Source organism: Musa acuminata, chromosome BXJ2-5 (assembly GCF_036884655.1).
Source record: "Musa acuminata AAA Group cultivar baxijiao chromosome BXJ2-5, Cavendish_Baxijiao_AAA, whole genome shotgun sequence".
Taxonomy (NCBI): domain Eukaryota; kingdom Viridiplantae; phylum Streptophyta; class Magnoliopsida; order Zingiberales; family Musaceae; genus Musa; species Musa acuminata.
The window spans coordinates 44422182-44432879 of NC_088342.1; the positions used below are offsets into that span (position 1 = coordinate 44422182).

At 35.8% G+C, this 10698-nt stretch overlaps 2 protein-coding genes across 2 annotated transcripts; both read left to right on the plus strand.

Moving 5' to 3' along the window:
• Positions 1 to 665: 665 nt before the first annotated feature.
• Positions 666 to 6007, plus strand: LOC103985391 (AT-hook motif nuclear-localized protein 10). The gene is made up of 5 exons (XM_009403064.3): positions 666 to 1884; positions 2497 to 2549; positions 4395 to 4526; positions 5060 to 5221; positions 5551 to 6007. Exons 1-5 carry the CDS (start codon positions 1392 to 1394, stop codon positions 5779 to 5781), a joined length of 1071 nt encoding a protein of 356 aa, XP_009401339.1. The 5' UTR covers positions 666 to 1391; the 3' UTR covers positions 5782 to 6007.
• Positions 6008 to 7488: 1481 nt separating this feature from the next.
• Positions 7489 to 10083, plus strand: LOC135612939 (uncharacterized). Its single transcript, XM_065109783.1, has 2 exons — positions 7489 to 7878; positions 9763 to 10083. Exons 1-2 carry the CDS (start codon positions 7699 to 7701, stop codon positions 9934 to 9936), a joined length of 354 nt encoding a protein of 117 aa, XP_064965855.1. The 5' UTR covers positions 7489 to 7698; the 3' UTR covers positions 9937 to 10083.
• Positions 10084 to 10698: the final 615 nt, after the last annotated feature.

Genomic DNA, 10698 nt, shown 5'->3' on the forward strand with positions numbered 1-10698 from the left:
TCATTTGCTATTACCGATATCATTCGTCACCACCAACTGAAATATTAAAATTACCTTTTTACCTTTTATCTTTATAATTTTTGATGATAAAGCTAACAACGTTATAGTAAATATATATATAGATGTTTCAATGTAACATTTTAAAGTATAGAAACCCGAATACTAAATATAATTAACTATAGGGATAATATATAATTAGCCTAGTTATACAACATCCCTTCTCATCAAACCATATCAAGCTCCTTTTAAACTAATTTTAATGAAAAAAAATGGTAGATTGTCAATTTGAACCCTTTCATCTCCTTACAAAAAGAAAATATTTTATGTATAATATATGAAGAGAGAGTACATAGTTATTTTTTAAAATTAAAAAATATTTATTATAAAAAATATATAATATTATTATACGTATATTCGAACATGAAATTAATTACTTGTGTAATAATACATTAAAAAATTCGAATGTATGAATAGAGACAGAGAGGACAGAGTAAAAATAAATAAATAAATAAATTATGGAGGTTAATTGATTAATATCAATGGAGCCTTATGATTAGGTCAATTGATTAATTATTTTGCAAGAAAGAAATTTCGGCGGCTTTACTTACCCTTCTTGTTATTTTATAATTAATGTTTTATATTTAGAAAACCCTCCAATCCCAAAGCGAGAAAAGACTTGTGAGAAATTATTAAAAGGGGATTAATTTCCTCCATTTTGTTCTCCGCAGGGCTCAGTGAGAACTTTTCGAGCGCTCTGACAAGGGGAATTAGGATCATTTTTCTCCACCCAAATCGCTCCTTTCTCGCCTTTTTACTGTCAATTTCGGCTTTTTCTCCGTTTTTACGCCAAAATCGTGTTTTTCCGCAATATCTCGGAGGAAAGGAGGGATTTTGAGGGTGATCAGGCGATGGGGACGTAGAATTTCTCCGGTTTACTTGGGCGGATCTTGATCCTTTTTTTCTTTGTCGATCTGGTTTTATTACCGTTAGGGTTATATAATTCCTTTTTTTTTCTTCTCTTAGTCTGGTTTCTGCTGTCATTTTGGAGCTTTGGTGCTGTAAATTGTTACTGCTGGATTTGTTGTTCGGGTGGTTGCTGTTGTGGTTCCGAGATAAAAAGATCGGATTTTGTAGCCCAGGGTTCGTGGGTTTAGGAATTATTGATCAGCTGCAGTGCTTCAGTGCATGTTTGAGTAGGTTTTCACAGTAAAAATCCCATCTTTCTGCTGATTTCTTGCCCGATCTTGTTAGTCTCCCTGTAACGTAGCTAAATTTCGAGTCCTTGGTGGTGGGAAACGCTAGCTGCTGGAATTCTTGGATGTTACTAGTGTTGCAGTAGAGTTCGGATTGTCTTGGTAGGTAATGGTGTTTGGAGTTCGGTTCTTAGTTGCATGGAGGTGAGGTCGGAGCAGGGCTTTATGGCTAGTAGAGATTCCTCCTCCTTTAACGTCAGTTTGCAGACAAGTCCACTGCAGCCACAGCCGCTGGAGATGCAGAGCATGCGATTAGCTTACACGGCAGATGGCACGGCGATCTACAAGCCGATATCCAGTTCATCTCCTGCTCCTCAGCCTCCACCTACTTACCTGGGAGGAGGTGGAGGGAGCATCGCAACTGGAGATGGTGGCACTGCCTCTGCTGCGGTACCACCCCATGGCCTGAACATCAACGTGGGAGAGCCGGTGAAAAAGAAGAGAGGGCGGCCGAGGAAGTACGGACCTGATGGCCTTGCCCTGACCTCCTTAGCTACTGCTGCTTCAGTGTCATCATCTTCTCCTACTGCTGGGACCGGTCATTTGGCACCCTCAGGCTCGGCTGATGCCAAAAAGAAACCAAAGGGCCGTCCACCTGGTTCTAGCAAGAAGCTGCAGATGGGTGTTCTTGGTATTTGCAATGTTACCTCTTTATTACTGCTTGCATTTGTCATGAAGCAGTGGATCCATATGCATGCGTAAATACATCAGCCTTTAATATTTTGGTGGAGTTGAGCTCTCATTCTATGTTCTTAATTGCCTGGTATCATAAGGAGAAGCTGATGCTTGCATTGTGTAGTGTGAATTGTTTCTGCTCAGGATTTTAGTTTTTGGTCGGGTGGATTGTTGTTGAAATATGTTTTTACTGAAACCTGATAGATTTAGATATGATTGATTGATGCTATATGCATTATTTGTTATGTGTAGCCTTGTAAAGTTTAATATATGTCATAAGTTGTATGATAAATGCATATATTGTCTGTGGTCCATCAATTGATCTAAAAGTTGTGTTTTTTTCTTTTTCCAATGATTAATAATTTGATTTCCTCTCAGAAAACGTCACAATGATTTTTTTACTTGAATTATTAATGTTAGAAAAGTTATGTAGTTCCTGTGAACACTCGAAACATAATATTATCTGGTGCTTTCCAAATTCTTATGAATGTCTGCTTGTTTTCCTTTTTCTGATACCAATTTTATATTTTCTTTCCACTTCTTTGTAATCGTCCTAAATGATTTGCAGGATCAGCAGGAACTGGATTTACGCCTCATATTATTACAGTAATGGCAGGAGAGGTATCCATTTTCTTCCTTTGAATAATGAGACAATTTCATATATGGAGGATAATAGGTTATATCTAACTAATTTACTTTTCAAAGTTATCATGAATTAATAAGGTGCCTGTAACCTTACTCATCTCCGAGTTGCTTTATGATATCACAATGTACAATTCTTTGTCTTTTCACTTCCATTTATTCTGCAAACCCCTTTATTCAGATTTCTGTCATAAAATTTTTTTGAATTATGATGAGAACATAATTTGCAGTCATCTTTTACTAGTCTTCATACTTTTAACAGCTACATCTGGATGTTGATGACACATTGTACCTTTTAGTAACTTCGGTTAATTATTGAGGTCTTTCTTTTGAAAGAAATATTTCGTATTGTAATATATCAAAGCATTTGATTTGTTATCATGTTTCACTTGCTTATTACTTATGAACCATACTTAAGAGATGCATGCAATTTCTGTAGTTCATGTTTCTGTACTGCTTATTTCTAATTCTGGGGTATGATGTGGTCTGGGAAAACATAAATTTTTCTAGGGAGCCAACTAAATTAAACATAGAATATAAGAAAGATTTTTTGCAAAAAATGAAATCTGACACTAATGAAAGATGAAAAAAGACATGTTTAAAGTAAGCATAAAGTATATCAACTTGAGCTTAATTTTCGTAGCCCATTCTCTCTAAACAGTCACTAAAATGAGCAACACAGGGTTCCAGCAGGGTCAACTCTGGAAAGTAAAATATATTGCCACCTGGAAAAGCTAAGCTAGATCATCTTAATATGCAGCAAAGAAAGACGTGTGAGTGGTCAACAGATAAAAAATGTAATTTTGAAGTAAATTACTGAATTTTAAATAAAGTGACAAAATAATAATTGATAAAGAAAAAAATAGGATTGCTGAATTGGATGATGAAAAACTGTCAATAAAAAGCAAGAATAAGACAATCTTGTTATACCTTTTTTTATAAACTTTTTAGTGATACAATCTACTGATTCAGAGACCTTGAAACTAATTCCACGAAAGAACCAAATTTCATTTGGAGTTATTCATGTACTCTGATGCAATTTCCCCAACCTAATCTCTTGTACTATTGGGAACGTTTATTATGTGGCGATGTAGGATACAAAGGACTCTTACTTAACCTTTTTGTTTATCAAATGAGGAAAACTACTTATGAATATAACTGGGTTGGGAGAATAAGCAATTTGGATAAATGCTTTAGATCAATAAAAATTATTGGCAAGGGGAGTAGATGTAAAACTAGTCTGTCATGTTTGCTGAAACTTTACCTGGGCTCTCACTAACACCTATTTGAACATGACATGCCTCATAATGTTGAAACAAATTTTTTTACATATTTATTGCAATTATTCTTTTCCTGTGTGTGCCTTGAATTTTGTTTCCTCTCCTTTCTGGAATGGACACTTGGGTTTCCATTTCATGTGCATATTCATCTGTAAACTGTGACCTGTTATTATTATTATTATTATTATTATTATTATTACTACTACTACTGCCACTACTACTATTATTATCATCATATGGTTGCAAAAGATCTTGTGGACCTGTCATCTGCTTAATCTGACGCTATATAAGTTCAAGAAATAGAATGTGGTATCATGTGAGATAACAAGTTGAATACTGATGCATGAGATAACAAGTCAGTATTTAGTTATTTTTTAGTAATGATATTGGATGGTACAGGCCGGTATTGCATCAAATGTACTGGTACTGTATGCTCTGATAATGTGTCAAGACCAGTATTCAAAACCATGCTTGGTTTTATTGTTGAATAAATCAACCATTCAAAACATTCATCTGCTATTAATTATTCCCTCTCTGGTTTCAGGATGTATCCTCAAAAATTATGTCACTTTCTCAGCATGGATCACGTGCTATTTGCATTCTTTCAGCAAATGGTGCTATATCTAATGTAACTCTTCGTCAGCCAGCAACTTCTGGTGGTACTGTAACTTATGAGGTATGAACCTTAACCAAACTAACAGATTCTAGTCTTTCAATAACCTCCACCATCTGCTGTGTATGGCACTTTGCTTTCCGTCACTTCATCCTGTTCATTTGTTCCTTGAATTATCTTTGCAAAAGTATGCATCGTAATTGAATTGTTTCAATGCAAGTAATTAACATTAGAAGATATTCCAATCGATGTTTGACAGCTTTAGAAAAATATGCCTGATTTAATTGATGATTTTGAAGTGTTGGATTTTAGGAACAGCCTTTACCAACTGACAATTGGAAGTTATTCAGTAACCTTTTATAAAAATATATGAGTTCTTATTAGGCTTAAGTGCATGCCTTTTGTGAGATGTACTTAGAATATAGTAAGAAAGATGTCCACATCTTGTTGTTGATATGTAAGTCCAGTCTTCTGACAGGAACTGTATAAAAACTGGAAACTGTGGTATCTTCGTTGTTCCTTTGGTTGGCCTTTTATTCCCGGTTTGTAAAATTTATTAGTCACTTATAAATGTTCTTGTGTATATTTATACGCAGGGACGGTTTGAAATTTTGTCACTGTCTGGATCATTTCTGCTGTCAGAGAGTGGCGGACAGCGTAGTCGAACAGGTGGCTTGAGTGTTTCACTTGCTGGCCCTGATGGGCGAGTTTTGGGTGGAGGAGTCGCAGGACTTTTGATGGCAGCATCCCCAGTTCAGGTCTGTTGCTCTCAAATTGTTTAAAACATCAGGAAGCCAATTAGGAATTGAGATTCTGAATATTCACAGTTAGTTACATAAATATGATTTATGCTTACTTTTTTCCTTCAAACTTTTACCGACATCAAGTTTTAGTAATGGATCATAGACAATCAATACGAGCTTGGTGCTTCCAACTTATTAGAGCTCTATGCAAATGTGTCAAATTAACTGTATATGGGTAAAATTTAGAAGGGTTTGACATATCAATTGTCATGTAAATCGGTTTTCCAACAGTATCTTAATATTTACACTGAGTGATCATAATATGTTAGAATTGTTCTTTGCAGGTAGTTGTGGGGAGCTTCATACCTGTTGTTAAGAAAGAATCGAAACAAATTAATCCTATAGACCTGGCATCTGCAAAGGCTGCCCCAGGCGGGATGACAGGAGCCAGCAGCCCACCTTCACGGGGCTCCTTGAGTGAATCGTCAGGTGGCCCCGGGAGCCCATTCAACCAGAGCAGCGGCGCATGCAACAACAGCAATCAGCATGGCCTCGCTAACATACTGTGGAAATAACTCATTTCTACTTGTACTTCTAGTGTTTTAAACCCTTAATAAGCTTAGTTCAAGTGAAAAGGGGGGACAGATTGCTGAAATTTTCCCTGATTCTATTAGTTCTGTCCTGGTGCAATGTGTTGGAGACAAACTCTTGCTTTCATGTAGCTTTTTCGACCTTTGATGTATTATACTGAAGTTGTTTCAGAATATTGTCATGTATGAAATGTTGTCATGTTCCAATCTATGTGCTTGTCTGGCCCAATCCTAAGATCTTCTTTAATTCCATTTCAGTTTGAGTTTGTGTCGCGGTAGGATCTTTCTTGATTCTTTCAGTGCTGTGGGCATCCGCAGTTTCCATCTTGTTACTCTGAGCTTCTAAACAAAGAGTGGTTTGGTACTACAATGCTTTGTGCTCCTATGCAGAACTTCCTGACTTCTGTAGCTTATTCCAAACTTCAAAATTGCCAATTAGTTTAAGTTCATAACTATTATAATTCTCTCTATGTATGACACTGCTGTCAAAAGTCTTTGTTTTATGAACTTGTTGTCAGCTATATATATATATATATTCTGTGAAATTCTATGACAGTGAAAATGGAAAGAGACTGAAGAGCTATACTGATACACTTATTCTCAGACAGCAACATCAGTAGGAAAGTGCTTGCTTGGGTAGTAGAAGGTGACAGAAGAAGAGTGCAAGGAGAGAGAGAGAGAGATAGAGGGTGCAGGAACAGTACAAATGAATTGGAAAGAGAAAGAGAAAGGAGATAAAAGAAGAGGAATTAGACCATGATGCAAGTTTGGTATTCTATTCTCTGGTGATTGCTTGAGATGGGTTTGGAGGGCTTCTCCAAGATGGAACTCTTATGGGACACTCAAAAGACATAAAACCTATTTCATAATATTAAACCAATACCATTTATTAGTAGTAGCTTTCTATCATCCTGTGCCATTATAACCCTCTGTTGTGTCTCTGTCAGGATATTTCACATATATATCTCTTCCTCGAGTTACAATCCATATCAACTTAATATTGTTTTTTAGGAATATTAATGTCAATCTTAATTTTCAAGCTTTTTAGTTTTTCAAGAATATATATATATATATATATATATCTTAAATTTAAAGGAAAAATATAATAATAAATTAATTTTGGACACACATATAAATATTTCATTTATCCCAATATAATTTTACGAGCTAATTATATATTACCTCTATCATAATAATCCTATTTTTCTAATGTCATTAGCTATATTAATAAAAAACATAATACATAACACTACATGTTGGATCGACACTAAGGTGATGAACAAAAAATAATAATTTTAATATTTCTTTTCATTTCCAATGACTTTGCTAGCAAAAGGATAATTTTAATATTTCACATATTAAAAATAAAAAAATATTAAAATTATTTTTTTATTTATTACTTTCTTATCGATATATCACGTGTTATATTTTTCGTAGTTGATGATGTTAAGATAAATATGATTATTTATTTTACTTTTAAAATTATACAGATCTCAATATAAATTGCTAGATAATACTTTACACCAACCAACATGATGGATATATATATATATATATATATATATATATATATATATATATATATATATATATATATATATATATATATAGTTTAGGTTCTTACTTTTCTTAATATTCTGTCTATCGCCCCATATTAATAGGATCCAATCCCTTAATTCTCCCATAAGCTTCTGCGCGATCCGGCTCTACGCCTCTCCCAATTCGGAACCCTAGTCGGAAGAAGTGGTGCTTCCCGTCGATCACCGCCGGAAAATGTACGATTCCGCTGAATTCTAAGCGGTACGTCGAGGAGGAGTGTGGTGGCGTTCGGAAATCCGGTGTGTGTCTCTTCCCGTTTCGCTGTGATATCGGTCGGTCATCGAGAAGAAGGGGGAAGTGGGGATGTCGCTGCGGATAAAGGCGGTGGTCGATAAGTTCGTGAAGGAGCTGAAGGAGGCGTTGGATGCCGACATCCAGGACCGGATCATGAAGGAGAGAGAGATGCAGAGCTACATCGAGGAGCGGGAGCGCGAGGTCGCCGAGAGGGAGGCCGCTTGGAAAGCCGAGCTCTCCCGACGAGAAGTGAGATAACTGGTTTCTTTAATGAAAAGTTGCTTCTTTTTTCCCTTCTTTATACGGTAGAGGAATAGGAATTTGGTATTGGATTTGTCATCTGCATGTTGTTATGTCATGCTTGGCTAAGTATTAATTGGGACAGCTAACTATGGTAACTGCTCGATAGAAAGTGAATTTTCTTAATATACGAAATCCAAAGTGCTGCTAATGTGACACTTTGGTTTTGTTTTAGAATTTTGATTAGATGATAGAGTAATGAATGCTTGGTGGAATGCGAAAGCAATTCCAAGTAGATTAAGCATGACTCTTTGTAATGTGTAGATCAGCTTTTTAGTTATGTACATATTTGTTTACCCTACCAATAAGATGAGTAGAATCTTGAGTTATGACATTCTTTCTGTGGTATGATCTAGGCCAATAGTTGGCTTGGTTTTGTGTTTTAAATCACAAAGACTCATAATTTTGTTGTGCATAAGCATTTGTTTGCTTGTGCTTATGGTGGATTATATCATCTTAATTGTTGCACTAGTCCATTAAAAGTCTAACAGATAGATGTATTAACATTATGACTAAAGAACAACAATTTAATGATATGCTTGTGAAAGGGTCCTTATGACAACATGCTTTAAAAGTTTTTAACAACGACATAGCTTTCTTGTATTGTTGTCATATCAAATGGTTGGAGATTGGATATTGTTATTGCGTAACAGGATGTCACATTGCTTCTCGTTTGTTATCTCCATGTCCAAGTCTCTTCATTTTTTTTTGTTTGGGTATAAAGTGAACTATATGAACAGTAGTATTAATTATTATTTCAAGCATCAACTGACTTATAATTTGAGAAAGTAAAAGATAAGGCAAACTCGAGGTCCATAGAACCATATCAAATGATGAAATTGTGATTAATTTATATCTTTAAACAAAATTGTGTTACTAACATGTTTATGTAATATTCATTTATAAATACCTTTAGGATTTACATTCATCACATGATTATTACCCTGGTATAGATGGGGCTGGAGCGCTGACAGTCGATATCAAATCTATGAAATAGGTTGGGTTGCTAATTAACAATTTAGCATCACGTGATTCAGTTCTTCATGAAGAAAGCTTCTTTATCATATATCTAATTTTGCATGTTAGTGCTGCGCTGAGACTCCATGAAAGGCCTTATGGATTTGGACAACTTTTTTAGGTGATATTCTGAAATCGTCTATCTCAAGTGTGTGCTACTGCTTCAAATTGTATATTAATTTCTGTCCAATGTAGTGCACTATCCTTGATCCCAGCGCTTTGCTTCCTCCTAGGGTCCGGAGTTTGATCAAGTTCAGTCTGGAACAGTCAACTTTTTTTAGCTAATCAATAGATCTCTGTTTATTTTTTTATTAAAAAAAAATATAGTGTGCTATCCTGAGTGTTCCTTTTTTGGGGGTAAGACCTTCATCAATCAAGGCCAGGGAGTGACAAACATAGTATTAGAACATTACCAGTTCAAGTTGCAGAAGCCACATTAGGATTCACTGTGCATCTGCTAAAGTTATTTGGACTGGTGTCTCAGCTGGTTTAACCTCCCAGGTGTTGAAGCATGTGTTTTAACTTTTTTGGTTAGAGAAAACTATAAATGATTGAAATTTGTTGTTCGAGGAGATATAGCTTCTTGTTTTTTTCAACAAGCTGTGGCATGGATGATTTTGTTGGGTGAAGTCCTTCCATAGAATTGTGAGAATAGGAAAGTTGCGTGGTAAGTATGTGATTACAAGTGTTTCTGTGCCAGTTTTTATCCTTTGAAAACTTTCCCTTCCACAGTGAATCCATCCCAATATACCATTTTTGTAATCTCATTTTGCCATAAAAAGGACCATGAATTCATACTACACTTGCTTTTTGCAGGCAGAGATTGCACGTCAAGAGGCAAGGCTAAAGCTGGAAAGAGAAAATCTAGAAAAAGAGAAGAGCGTGCTCATGGGCACAGCATCAAATCAAGACAACCAAGATGGTGCTCTTGAGATCACTGTCAGTGGGGAGAAGTATCGGTGCCTTCGGTTTTCAAAGGCAAAAAAATGACATGATCATGAGACAGAAACTAAAGTTGAAAAAAGGATATTTCTAGGGTTGATTTTGTTGTTGGTAAATGCAATTATAGTATCTAAATCTTTTGGATATTCAGTTTAAAGGTGGAAAATAAAAGCAGTTGTCTCACTATTTGTTCTACACTTTTGTGGTCACAAAGGTTCTCTCCTGGAAGGTTGTGTATGTGCTGATGGAACAAGTTTTGCTGCTTACTAAGGATGAAGACCTAAATTTGGGGAAATAAGATTATTTTGGTAGATGTCTGTTAATCAGCTTTCATTCCCATACTTACCATTGCAGATGATATGACCTAGTTATAAGATCTAGTTAGAAATCTGCACTTACTATGATGTATCTCATTTGCCCTATTCTTGCCATGGTCACAGGGAGCATGTAACCATGGCCTCATTCTTGCCACTCTGTCAAATCAGTAGTTCATGTGATATAGTGGAAACCTAATCTTGTTGAGTGAGTGTGACCAGTTGCTAGTATTATGTGGATGTTTTGGTACTCATCATGGGGCTATCCTTGGAAGCTGAGAAGGCAAATACATAGTGCACAGAGAAGAAGGCCTCTCCATAAAGCAACAAAAGGAAAGTACAGGAAATGACAGGTTGAAATCTTTTGGGGGGACTAACTTGTGTGTATCCAAAGACAATTATGCTGGCCTCAGTGTGTTCTGTGCAAGAAGCAATATTGTAGATGTCACAGAGCCATTCACATTCTGTGTTGTTGAATCCACAGTTGGTATCATTT